Source organism: Rhineura floridana, chromosome 1 (genome assembly GCF_030035675.1).
Source record: "Rhineura floridana isolate rRhiFlo1 chromosome 1, rRhiFlo1.hap2, whole genome shotgun sequence".
Lineage (NCBI taxonomy): Eukaryota > Metazoa > Chordata > Lepidosauria > Squamata > Rhineuridae > Rhineura > Rhineura floridana.
In genome coordinates this window covers 273,436,425-273,450,621 of record NC_084480.1, presented here as the reverse complement: position 1 = coordinate 273,450,621, position 14,197 = coordinate 273,436,425, and the positions used below count along the sequence as shown (strand labels likewise).

Genomic DNA, 14,197 nt, shown 5'->3' with positions numbered 1-14,197 from the left:
TAGTAGAAAAATAAGACGACCAAACATGACCAAATCAATCCATCTGATTCCATAAAGGAAGCCACAGACCTGAACTTACAAGATCTGAACAAGGTTGTTTTATTACAGATGCTATTGGAGGTCGCTGATTCATAGGGTCGCCATAAGTTGTCATCGACTTGAAGGAACATAATAAAATTGAAGGTGTTCACAGTTTCACTATCACACAGCAAAATTCTGAAATGTAACTTCTATTGTAGAAACTGATATTGGAATCTCGTCCATCATATATAAGTAACCCTTCTAGACATGTGGAAGAAACCTGCCATTCCCAACTGTGAATTGCACTGTGAAGCAACAGTTATGATTTTCCATAGCTACTTTTTGGGAAGGATGTAAACCTGCAGTATATAATAACCCCCATGTAACTTTGATATTTAGTGTGTGTTTCTACCTTAGCTTGACAATTAATAACATTTTAGTTTTAGGACTCCCTCAAACAAATATTTGAAGTCACAAATGCTTTTCTTAAAGACAGAAAGAAATTATATTAATTTAAAGAAAAAGTTCCTCTGATGGTGATATATGCAGTGGGATTTCACCTCTTATCAGTGCACTGGACAGTTAATTTGAAGACCAATGGGAGTTGGAAACACCTTCCATTCTGGCTTAGTTGGAACAAAGACTGCAAAACGTATGCACAGAGCATAATTTCATGCCATTCTGGATCCTCTTAAATCATTCATAATTTCATGCCATTCTGAATCCTCATGGGGAACATCAGCCTCAACGAATATGCTCAATGGTCAGGGAGCTGTGGTCTAGCTTTCATTCATTCATTCATTCATTGGTGATCACTCATGGCTGAATAAGATTGTCTTCCAAGATAAGGTCTTTAACAGTGGGTCTGTAAGTGACTGTGGAGGCCAATTCTGGACCCACAGCCTCCCACAGTGAGGACATAAGCTTCCAAATGGAAGATGGTCACGATGAGGATTTGTTTGACGTGCCTTCCACTTAGCTTGTTTGTCCCGTTCGCCATGTATTCATGCTTCTTTGAAGTCCATAGTGCCTTTGATAATAGCCGACCTCCATTTGGGACGTTCATGGGCCAAGACTTCCTAGTTCTCGATGCTTATATTACATTTTTTTAGATTCACTTTAAGAACATCTTTAACCTTCTTTTGCTGTCCACCGATATTCCGTTTTCCATCCTTAAGTTGGGAGTAAAGTAGCTGCTTTGGAAGACGGTGATCAGGCATTTGAACAACATGGCCAGTCCAGCGAAGTTGGTGTTGAAAGATCATTGTTGAAGGAGTGACGTTTATAAATAGTCCATGTTTCACAGGCATACAGTAAGGTCGGTAGTACAATGGCTTTGTAAATAAGCATTTTGGTCTCCCTGTGAATATCCTGATCCTCGAACACTCTATGCTTCATTCGGGAGAATGCGGCACTTGCAGAGCTCAGACAATGTTGAATTTCAGCATCGATGCCAGCTTTTACAGTGAGATGGCTGCCAAGATAGGGGAAGTGATCAACGTTCTCCAACGTCACACCATTAAGATGGATTGATGGTGCTACAGAGGGACTATTTCTCACCTGTTAATGAAGCACTTTGATTTTTTTAATATTAAGTGAGAGCCCAAGCTTTCCATATGCTTCTGCAAAGACATTTAGGATAGTTTGAAGATCTTTCTCTGAATATGCGGAGACTACATTATCATCGGCATATTGAAGTTCTATGACAGCTTCACATTACCTTTTTGCTTTCAGCCTACTGAGATTAAAAATCTTTCCATCTGTTTGATATATGATTTCCACACCAGTAGGAAGTTTCTCCTATATAAGGTGTAGAATGATAGCAATGAAGACAGCAAATAAAGTAGGAGCAATGACACATCCCTGTTTTACACCTGATCCGACTCTGAATGGATCGCTCTGAAAGCAATTGTTATCCAAAATTGTCGCTGTCATGTTGTCATGAAGGAGTCGCAAAATATTCACAAATTTACCAGGGCATCCAGTTTTCAGAAGGATGGTCCAGAGAGAGGTTTGATTCACAGTATCAAAGGCCTTAGTCAGATCAATAAACACCATATATAAAGGTTGATTCTGCTCCCAGCATTTTTCTTGAAGCTGCCGTGCAGTGAAGATCATGTCCACTGTCCCCCTGGAAGAGCGGAAACCATTTTGAGATTCAGGGAGGACATTCTCTAAAATTGGTAGGAGGATCCTTGCAAGGATTTTACCTGCGGTAGCAAGAAGAGAGATACCTTGATAGTTCCCACAATCTGTTCTATTACACTTCTTAAAAAGGGTGATAATTATGGTGTCCCTGAAGTCTTCTGGGATCTCCTCCCTCATCCAGATTTTTTCGATGAGCTTATGAAGTTGTGTAAATTCAGGCCCACCTTTAAAGACTTAAGCAGGAATCCCATCAGGTCCACTAGCTTTGTTGTTCTTCATTTGATTGATGGCTTTACTGACTTAATCCAAATTAGGGGATACTGCAAGTTCGTCTCTAGTTTGTTGTTGTGGAATTTGCGAGAAGATCTCACCAGCCACAATAGAGTAATGATTAAGGAGGTCGTGGTAATGCTCTTTCAAGTACAGTGCAATAGACTCTTTAGCCTTAAGACATTTGGTACCATCCATTGAATGTAAGGGATTTGTACCATAATTTGTTGGTCCATAGATGGCCTTTATGGCATTAAAAAAGCTTTGTGCATCCTGAGCATCTTCAAAGTGCTGGATTTCTTGAGCTTTCTTTATCCATCAGGTGTTCTAGTTCTTCTTTGGACCTCAGCCTTTGCACTGGCATAGATTTTTTTCTTAGCAGCACAGTTAATGTCTTTCTGCCATATCTGGAAGGCTTCCCTTTTCTTGTCAATGATATGTTCAATCTCACTATCATTCTCATCAAACCAATCCTGATGTTTCTTAGTTTGGTATCCAATAGATTGTTCACATGCTGCCGTCATGGAAGCCTTCAGTTTAATCCAGTGTTCCTCGACATTTTCAGGGAGTTCCGTCGGTAGATGTTTCTTGAGAGTTGTTTGAAAGCAGGATTGCTTAATAGGATCTTGAAGGGCAGGGATCTGGAGGGCTATTGGTTCCACACCCTGCTCTACGGAATGAAGATTTAACAGTAACTGAAGTTGCTAGTTTTGCATGACCAAAACTAGGATTGCATAACCAAAAAGGAGGGTACATATTTGTATAAAATGCACTACTTGGTACATATAGATTCATATTTAGACATAATTACATCTCACCATAGTGGGGAAGACTATAACCAGGTTTGACCCATATGCCTTCTCAGTCTGTTGTCAAGTGCCAGGTGTTGATGGGCAACTTCAAAATCCCTCCTGCTCTCCCTTTCTTCCGGTTCTTTAAACTGCGTAGCTCTTCAAATAGTGGAGTCCTTCAAATAACCCTTCAAATAGAGGGCAGTCCTCTATAAAGTAGGACACATGGGCATCTTAACAGCAACAGTAACAGAGATCCTAATCTACAGTTTTAGTTACAGGAATGACAGCACTGCTCACTTCGATCTCCAAACTTCTTCTTCAAGAAAAAATTGAAGCAATTTTAAATAAATAGCTCTCATGGTTCTGAGAAGCCTGTGAAACGTTCTTTTAAAATATTGTTGTCCCTTCTTCATGTTACAGATACAAATTACTGCTTGCAACTTTTAGAGAAAGGCTGTTTTCATAAGTTATTTAAGCTGTCATTGCCTATTAGGAAATTATTGGCCAACCAGAAGTTCTTACATACATGGTTTATACTATACTCTCTCCTGGCCATTCCCCCCAATGGCAACTGGAACATATTTACTCTGCAGTCCTAAACAGACATATGAAGAAGTAAATCCTCATGAACTCAGAGAGACTCGTAAGAGTAGAACACACACAATTTTATTTTAATCCAAGTTATTTGATTAGAGTGTGGATTGGTTTATGAGTTTGTGATGCTGCCATCACTGAAACCAGAGCAGCTGCATACATATGAGGCACCTGGAGGTGCTGGTTGACATAAGTGGTACATTCATGCAAGCCCAGTCCATTTGGAAGCCTAGCACGCTCCCCAAAACCCTCGCTTTCCTGGAAGGAAGCCTGATTTTACCACTACTTCCTTCCCTGTTTTATTTTATTTATTGTTTTATTTATATCTCGCTCTTCCTCCCAGCAGGAGCAGTTTTACAGATTAGTGGTGCTGGGAAAGAGAGTGAATCTCTCTATTTTTATTTTGAGCAAAAGGTACTTAAGGGACATTGGCGGCTTGTATGTCCCTTGGCCTTGCATGCTCTTGTCTGAAGTTGCATGTAGCCTTGAGGCTTCTGTAGTTATGGTGTTGGGTTTTTCACTATGGAGATGTGTTGCAGCACCCAGACTGCCTCAAATTCAGGCTCAAACTACAGATGATGCTCAGTTGGTGAGTGTAGCCTTTTTTTTTTTTTTAATGCAAAATCTAGCAGTCTTGAGTGGAATTCCAGAGGTGTGGGGAGGAGATGTTGCTTAGCCCTTTTCCTCCTGCCATTTGTTGGCTCAGAAATGATTCCAGCCTCTCACTTTTCTGACCAATGGAAGAAGGGAAACGGGATCACTGTAATCTTTCACCCACGAGTGGTAAAGCACCTGCGGGGAGTGATTTTGAGCAGGCAAGGGACAAGATGGGAAACTGTTAAGTGGCCTTTTGTGCCTCTTCCCCATCTCAGTTACAGCCCCCAAGACTGCTTTGTGTTTTTTAAAAAAATCCAAGCAGAAAATGTGAAGGGAAAGCATAGCGCAACTAAGCATTGTGTATCATTTGAGCCTCAGAATAACTTAAATGTGATATTTACTGTTGCAGCTCTGCATTCTTTTTCAAAATCCTACCAATCTATATTACCCCAGGCACAGTGTATTATCATGGAGAGGCAGTGCACTACCATACTGCATTACTTAGAGTTGCTGATAAAGCAAATTGCTATGGAGGTCCAGCTAGTACGACAAGATAGTGCTATGACAGAAATAATATAAGGAATAACAAGGACCCAGGTGTCCATAATTAAAGCTGTATTTCAAGCAAGGGGTTTCGGTGACATCGTTTATCAATGTCATTACAAGCCCTTGACGGAATTACAACTTTATATGCAGAATTCAGAGATACGTGATTTGTTAGAATGCATGAAGAATGTTTCTATTAAAAGCAGGCAGACAATATGTTAACCTCTAGTGGTAGAAGTGCTGGCAATCTGTGATAGGAAGAAAGCATGTTTTTTTGTTCCTCTCTCTCCTCCTCCCCCCCCCCAGCATGTATTTTTCCTGCCCAGTTAGGAGATTGATCAAAATTAACTCTGCACTTGGAGCCAAAGTGGTGCAGGGAGAACCAAGCCAGCTTGGTGGAAAGATCTGCTAAGCATTTTTAAGTTGATTTGTGCCCTGGTAGGTTTGATTTGTGCCCGAAGACCACAGTAGAACTTAAATTAGAATTTATTGTCCCATGAGTTGAAAGCTGCTGGCTTGCCAGAGTTCCTCTAACAGAAACAGGAATGGAAATCATAGATATTAGTACAAAGTGATGGTGGAGACCAACCCTACTGAATGTCAATTGCTAGGAATCACAAGTGGGGAGAGTGCTGTTGCACTCACATCCTGCTTGCAGACTTTCCAAAGGCATCTGGTTGGTCTCTGTGAGAAGTAAATGCCGGACTAGATGGGCCTTTGGCCTGATCCGGCAAGGTTCTCCTTATGTTCTTAGTAGGCAAAATAATTGCCCTAACTCAGATGGTTGATTCTGAGGTACCATTAAAGGACAGCCCATATTTAGTTGTTGCATTTGTAGTCATATTCCTACTCCCTAAGGGGTTTCATTTAGATTGTCCGGCTCAGGTAGAGGCAAGTCCCTGTTCTACCTCCTCTACCTTTGCCCTCCATTCCCCTTGTGTGTCTTGTCTTTTTGGTTTGTCAGCCTTGTGGCAGGGCCTGTGTGTCTCTTTTATTGATATGAGCTACTTTGGGAAGCAATAATTGTCTGAAAAGACGGATACAAATACAGTACATAAAATAAATAAATAATGTCTTGGGCCAGCTCTGAGAGTGCAGCTTGCATAAAGAGAAAAATGGCAGCTCTGTACTTGCTCAGAATTGATTTGGTCATTTGGTCATCAGAGGGTCAGGGTTCCTCCCAGCAGGAGCCCAGGACAGCAAACAAAAGCACCAAAAACACTTTAAAACATCATAAAAACAGACTTTAAAATAAATTAAAACAAAGCATCTTTTTTAAAAAAATCCCTCATCATTCTGCTGAAAATCAGCTTCCCAGCTACTATCCCACCCCCCATGGAAAATTATTTTCAGCAAATTGTTTTCAAGGGGAAAACAGTACAGAGGAAATGGTTTTCAAAGGGGAGGGGTGAAACCGCACAGAATGAATAGATTAACCACTCTTCTGTGTTTCAGGCTGTAAACATGCTAGTTGCCAACATCAAAGTGTTTCCATTGGCCACACCTGGAGGGAACGAGTTGATCTGCTGATCAGTTGCAAAATCTTTTTGAACTTGAATTTTTTTTTAATGCACTCAAGCTGATCCACCAGGTTTTACAGTAAAAGGGGTGGGGTTTGACTAGCATCAGGTGCCCTGTTTTCAGAAGAGAGAGGTGGAGACGCACTGGAGCTGGCAGAACAGGGTGTGTGTTTCTACCCTCATTCTCAAGCTAAATCAGGGGACCCCACATCTGTTGTTAGACTTTAAAAAAAAAAAAAAGAATCCCAACCACAGGATTCAAAGATATGTTGAATGTCACGTATGTGCAATCCAATAGTGAGTTTTAAGCAGTCTACTATACTGCCTTCTCTTTCTAGACCTATTCGGGTGTTTTATGTCTTCATCCCATGCATAAGGAAAGAGTGCTATTGCAGCAAGTAGACAAGCCCTTGATATCACATATTAGCTCCTTCCTTTTGGTGTCCACATGTACAACACCAATGCTTGGAGGGGGCCTTTGAAAGTGAAATTACATACACTATGTTCTACATCGAAGACCCTCCTCCGAGTCCCGACTCAGAGAGAGGCTCGGAGGGTGATAACAAGAACTAGGGCCTTCTCGGTGGTGGCCCCTGAACTGTGGAATAGTCTCCCCGATGAGGTGCGCTTGGCACCGACTTTGCTATCTTTTCGGCACCAAGTTAAAACCTTCCTCTTTTCTAAGGCATTTTAATTTAATTTTAATCTAGTTTAAAATCTGCTATAACTGATTGTAGATTTTTCATTTTCTTATATGTGTTCTTGTTGTATTATTATGGGTTTTTATTGTATTTGTATTTTTGTATTTTTGCTGTACACCGCCCAGAGAGCTATGCTGGTCGGGCGGTATAAAAATCTAATCTAACAAATAAATAAATAAATGAAGACATCCATGCAATCTGGAAACCTGTGTGATCAGTCTTCCAGGTCATGTGGAAGCTATCACGTGTATAGCTGTATGGGTGAAGGTAAATATTCACATTGTACTTGTGAGCCCCCGGGGGGGGGTAATCAGCATGTACAATGTTGGGGGCACAGAACCACTCGCTGCTCATGCTTTGGATGAATTAATGAAACCTGAATCTCTCGTTCATTTTCCTCTGTTTCTCTCATATATATTTGCACACACCCTGAAGCAGTTGGAAGTCAAGTGCAACTTTACAGGAGGAATTTACTTTGGATGATGGAACACTGGAGACTTCAGGTGGATTTGTTATAATGTGTCATAATTAGGGCTGCCAAATGAAATAAATTTTAATGTTAAGTGAGTTTTAATCTATCAGCTAATTTGCATATGCCTAAACTCAATAATTATGAAGCACAAAGTGTATTTTCTTTGTAGATTATGTATGTTATGGCAGGCATCATCTTGGAAGAGGCACTATGAGTTAGGGTGTACATTTAAAGCACCCCCCAAGGAGTCCTGGGAACTGTGGTTTAAGGGTGCTGGTAACTGTAGTTGTGTGAGAGGTAAATTATAGTTCCCAGGATTCTTGGGGGAAGGGAGATGCGTTTTAAATGCATGGAGTGTATGCAGCCAGGAAAGGAGGAAAGCCTCTTTTAAAAATTATGCTTGCCATCTGGAGTTTTGTTAAGCATACATATAAAAAATAACTTTTAAATTGCTGCCCAGTTGATTGGGGCACTTTATAAGTTTGTTAAATATATATATATATATATATATATATATATATAGTTTGGCTGATGGGAGTTGTAGTTCAAAAAAGTAACTTTTCCAAGCTCTGAATTATATATATATATATATATATATATATATATATATATATATATATATATATATATATATATATATATTAGTCAATTAAATGTTGCATCCCTACTGCTAATCTATTGTATTAGAACAGCCACGAATGGAAGGAAGTTAATGGAAGAAAAGTTTTCCCTTGTCTCCTCTGTCTGAACCCCCTAAAAAGCTTCTCTGGAGGGTCAGTGGCTATTCCTGAACAATGTGTGTTGAGACTCCAGGGGGCTGCTGGGGGAGAGATGAACTATCTGCAATCTGGTGGAGTCATTGCTCACAGAACAGGCCTTCATCCAAATTGGGGTGATTCCACCTACCCCCAGCAGTACCCCTTTGTCCCCATCCCACATTGTTCAGGTGTGCTCCTGCAGAGAGGCTTTTTTTTGTGGGGGGGGTTATTTCCATCAACTTCCTCCTATGCATTGACACAGAGGCTGATGATTGGGCACATATTACTACAGAAGTGCAAACTCAGGAACATACACAAGTAGGCAAACATTTGTTGTCTTTGTGGTTTTATTTTATTATTGTATGTGTATTGTACTTATTCTAATTGTGATATTTTTGTAACTGTCCTGGAACCATTTGGTGAAAGGCATCCTATAAGTACAAATAATAAATTAAATTAAATAAGCAGAGCTAGTCCTGAAATGCAGCATCTGCATCCTGGCTTCCAAAAACCACTTCTGTCAACCGCACTAAAACAGTTGATTCTATCCAGGTCTCCTAACCATCAGACTTCACAAGCACCCATGCTTCTACTATTTCCTCCTATTAGATACCAAGCCTTTTGTATAGTGCCTCACAACAATAGTGAGGTAGTGGGGAGAGGTAGAAAAGATTATTGTTGCTTCCATTGCCAGTTTACTTTGTGTGCCTTATATAATCGCCTTGTAAGTAATGTGCTATTGGCATTCAGGATTTGTGCAACGCAAAAAAACATACTACTGTCTCTTAGCAGATTTGTTTTCAGCTTTATAAAGGAAAAAAGACAGCTGAAGAAAAAGACACAAGGGAGAAATCAGAAAGAATAAATAAATAAATACCCCTTGAAACAAAAACAAAAACAAACTTTGCTCCAAATACCAATAATTGTTTTTATTAATTCACTGTTGCAAATTACTTTTGCTTAGAGCAGATGTACTTGATCTTGTCTCTTAATTACGGATCGCTCATCAGTTTGCAACACAAAGCTTGTGCACTCAATAGATAAATATTTTATTTTATTTATTTATTGCAACCACTTAATAGGATGTTTATCAAGAAACCAATGCAAAAATGAGAAATATAGCAGAACCATTTTTTTAAAATCAGTATTTTGCCTTTAGATGTATGTAGATGAAGATAAACCAATGAATACTGATTTTAATAAATACACATGGCCTTTGCTGATGTGTACTGAAGACAACCCAGACCTTTCATCCTGAATGTGACATGTAAAAATACACCATCATCCTGAGATTTTGTATGTGCAGGAACTCTGATGTGCACACATGACGTAAGCCCCCATTTGTACACACAGATCTTTTACTTCCATTGAAACTAATGTGTATCTGCTATGTACACAGTCATACAACAGTATTTTCCAAACCTTTTGTGTGGCTGTAGTCTCTCTAAAAATAAATAAAACATGTCATTTCTTTTGAAAATTATAGCATTGATAACTACTGATTCTATTCTTTAAGCATTTCTAGAGTGCCTTTTTGAGCAGAGCCCTCACAAGATGACTTGTGTAATACAAGTTTATTTTAATAATGAGAATAATTTAAAACAGGAGTCTGAAATGACTAACAGGCTAGCAGCACAACATTATAATGAACTAAGGCTGTTAACCTACAATTTGTTTTACTAGGGCTGGGCACTGCCCCTGATCCAGTGCCTGATCCAGTGCTTGCTGAGGATGTAGAGCAGGGTTAGTGAGGGTATATGGCCTGGATAGAGTCCTGAGGGCCAGGTAGCCATGGAGGGGCACTTTTAACCTGAGGTTTCACACCCTTGCCCTAGAGTAACACCTGTGTTGGTAGCAGGAAAAAAATTAGTTTCTTTTAGTTGAGCTGTTTAATAATGCAGGATGGATATGGTCCATCTGTATCTTCATTGTCAATGATAAGTACCGAAGTCCAGAAGAAGAGTCTGCTGGATCAGGCCAGTGGCCCATCTAGTCCAGCATCCTGTTCTCATAGTGGTCAACCAGATGCCTGGGGGAAGCACGCAAGCAGGACTTGAGCACAACCGCACTCTCCCCTCCGGTGGTTTCCTGCATCTTGTATTCAGAAGCATACTACCTCCAACAGTGCAGGTAGATCATACCCATCATAGTTAGTAATACTCTGAGCATATATTGCCTAGGATGTATTTCTTCTGGTACATACCTGACAACATCTTCCACATTAATTTGTATTTCTGTGGCTCTGTGATATACTGTGACTTGATATTATTTGCATCTCATAACTTCAAAGAATCCCTGCCTTAATTTGAAGGGAGATTTTCCACCTTGGATTTGAGAATTCTTGTTACATCTAGTATCTAACTGTTAGATATATAAAATACTGGAATGATCTCCCAAGAATAGTTGTGGAAGCATAGAATTTAAGAGTTAGATACATATTAAAAATATTGGAATGGAGCCAGACATCATTTTCCATGGAAGGGGTCCTCCTATCCACTGCAGGAGGGATATTGCTAGTGGTGGTGATGGATGGCAGTGGTAGCGGGGGCCGGCTGTCCTCAAATCCTCCATAAAAATGTAGGAAGTGCCACTGGGGACTGAATGGGAGAGACAATTTACAAAAGTCACCTCCCCCCTCCACTGGTGTGAGTAAAATCTGGACCCTGCTCTACACCCACAGCAAGCACTGGATCAGGGGCGGTGCCCAGTCCTAGTAAAACAAATGTTAGTGTTTAAAATCCTAAACAAGTTAGGCCCCAAATATCTGAAAGACTGTCTCTATCCCTGCCAACTTTCATGGGTGTTAAGATCTGCTGAGGGGGTTCTCCTGGTAGTTCCTCCATCCTCAGAAGTGTGGTGAATGGCGGCTCGGAAGAGGGCTTTCTCTGTGGCAGCCCCTAAGCTGTGGAACTGCCTGCCCACAGAAGTGCATCTGGCATCTTCATTGTACAGCTTCCGCTGTATGCTGAAGACACACCTTTTTACCCTGGCCTTTGACAGTTAACGTATTTTGTTTCGTGGAACACACCTCTTTTGCTACATTTATGCTGTTTTGTTCCATTTGGAACAGTTTTATGTATTTTATAATTGTGATTATTTTTTCTGTTTATAGACATGCTGCAGACTACATGAATGAAGCTTGTACACCACTGGTGTCTGTCCACAGTAAGGGGACCCCTGATCTACATTTCTGGATTGTGAAGTGGTTTATAAATTTGTAAAATGAATAACATTTTGTCAATCTTTTTGTGAATTCTTCAGTTTAATAAAACCAGAATGTTGTCCCTTTTTAAAAGAACTATGTCTGGAAATCACAGTGCTGTGTCAAAATGGCTAATTTGGTTAACCACAGCATTTTAGAATTTAAACTCTCAATATTCAGAAATGCACTAGTATGGGTAACATCATTCCAGTCCACACGGGAGCCATTTCTCATGGCTCACTGTGTACTTTGAATCCCTTGTGCCAGTGCAATACTATGAGCAGAAAGTGTACTGAAGTCAGTGTGTGCCCACTCTTGGAGTACTGTAGACCCATGTTATAAATTGTTTCAGATGGGATGTGTGGAGAGCCACAGTAGGTAAAACACTGAAGGGAAACAATGGAAAAAAGATAAAGCATGATGCCTAAACAGCAGCAATTGCAGAAACAGAAAACAGAAAAAAGGGAAGGTATACATCACTTCCTTTCCCCAGGTCCTCAGTGATACCCCTAAATATTGTTGTGGTATTGTGGGGTTGAGATGAATGATTTCTATGAGCTCCCTCCAAACCTGTAATCCTGTATCTGGAAGTTGGGGTTTGTAGCAGAGAACCCTTCTCTACTGGTCAAACAAGTTCCTTTTAACAGCTGGAAAAGACTCAGAGGGCTGCTCTCTGTGCTCAGTCCCCAAGCTATGGCTTTCGGGGACTCCCCTGGAAACCTGATGGGTAACCAAGATCTGTTGGACTGTTAATGCTGTGAGCCCCTCCATCTTATGCTCAGTTTGTATATATGTGTAAATAAACCATATATCCTAAACACACCACAGCCTCTGCTGACCTTCGTTCCAAGGAAACCAAACCTTAGGTAAATGCTGTTGAATTCTCCCTATTTCACAACGGTTAAAAGGTGCAAGAGTCCTGTCAAAAAACAAAAACAAAAAATCTTTCACGTTAGATATTCTTTACAAGACTGCACAACAACTGAGAAAGGGAACCACATCTAGGGTCCAAGAACCCCAACTCAGCGGTTGTCACCAATATATATTTTGATAGGCGACCAGGACCAGTGAAAAAGTGAGTAGGAAGACACAGGCATCAAATAGGTGATGCTGCTTTCCTAACAAATTTCTTTCCATCTTTTGTTAATAAAGCATCTTCTGCTAAAGGTTGGAGGTGGACTGGTAAAAAGGTGGCAACCCCTCACCATATGCTCAGAGGCACAAGTTACCAAATAGTTCCAAGCTACACAGGAAGTAGATTGGACTTTCTAGGGCAGTACAATATCTCAGAGAGGAGATCAGGTCTCCTGCTCCCCTGGTGCATTCATAGAGTTACCAGGTCTCCAGTTTTTGGCCAGAGTGTGGAATGTCATACATTCAAGCATATGGCTGACCAGCGGTCTCCGGTTTTTGGCTGGAGTCTCCGGTTTTTTGGGGGGACCTCCGGCTAGCACCCCTTAATCTCCGGACTCTCAGCTTCAATTTAAAAAAAACAATTAAGTTTCTAGGTGGTCTGGTTCTCAAGATATACACCAAAAAGTCAGCCGCCGCCCCCATGACTGTTTAATCTATTTAAATGATACGACGCTGAAGTTGGTTCCTAGTTCCCAGTTCCTTATTTGCTTGAAAGTTCAAAACACTAAAAAAGATGAGTTGACAGCTACAGCAACTTCAAACCAAAATTAAGATGTCCAAATCTGTAAAGAAGTTTGGAGCAGCCACATTAAAAGATAAGGGCAGGGCATTCCAGGCAGGGGGTTGCCAGCTCTGCTTGGATATGGATGTCTTTGCAGAGGATCCCTAGTCAAGCTTTACCAACAGCACAATCCAAACTATATCTACTCAGAAGTAGGTCCTGTTGAGTTCTCTGGGGGCTTAGTCCCTTAGTACGTGTGTTTAGAATTGCAGCCTTCAGGGGCATCCATCTTTACTCCCGAATGCTCCCACCTAACATCTCCACAACACTAGGCTCCTTTCTTCCTACAGTGACCTTCTGGTGACTGGCCTTGCCTGAAGGCACTTAAACCATTCTTGCCGAAAGCAAGTAGGCTAGATTAAATGTTCCCTACCCAAGCTCCATCTTTTAGCTAAGATGTCTAGCTTAATTTCCAGTCAGATTTTTTTTAATTGTACACTCCAAGCAACTGTGATTGATGTTTAATGTATCATGCTTAATGACATCACTTGGGCCCGCCCCCGGACATCACTCGGGCCCGCGCCTAAAATCTCAGGTTTTGGGATGCTTCTGACCTGGCAATGCAGCATCCACTATAGCTGCCTGATTTCTCTGCTTTTTAAAGTTTTATAGAAATATCTGTGTGCTATAGGTACATTCTTAAACCGCAAGTTTTTTTGCCTATTAGTGAATTAACATACTGTTCAAGCATTATTCCTTTTTGATTATTGATTATGGTATGAAAGATTTTGAGTTTGTTCACAAATCGTGTTTGGGTATAACCTTCAGCTTCGTAATGCTGAAAAATGCTAAATTGACTTCCCTGCTAATTTACCAAAAGTTATTTCACTGGATTCTGTGCCCATTTCCCACATGTCTACAATAAGCAAATGGAACCA

At 40.6% G+C, this 14,197-nt stretch overlaps 1 protein-coding gene across 7 annotated transcripts in view; it reads left to right on the top strand.

Annotated features, from left to right (window-relative positions):
* Nucleotides 1-11,666, top strand: part of PEX2 (peroxisomal biogenesis factor 2) — a 55,030-nt gene extending 43,364 nt beyond the window's left edge. For 5 of the 7 annotated variants that reach the window (XR_009759548.1, XR_009759547.1, XR_009759545.1 and 2 more), the window contains 2 exons: nt 7,627-7,694; nt 11,534-11,666. Coding sequence is in view for 2 of the 7 variants with exons in the window: in XM_061601785.1 (XP_061457769.1) it covers nt 7,627-7,694; nt 11,534-11,557 (92 nt within the window). In the remaining 5 variants the exon portion in view is untranslated. The remainder of the gene's footprint in view (nt 1-7,626; nt 7,695-11,533) is intronic. The other 2 variants (XM_061601796.1, XR_009759546.1) reach the window with 2 other exon arrangements.
* The last annotated feature ends 2,531 nt before the right edge of the window (nt 11,667-14,197 follow it).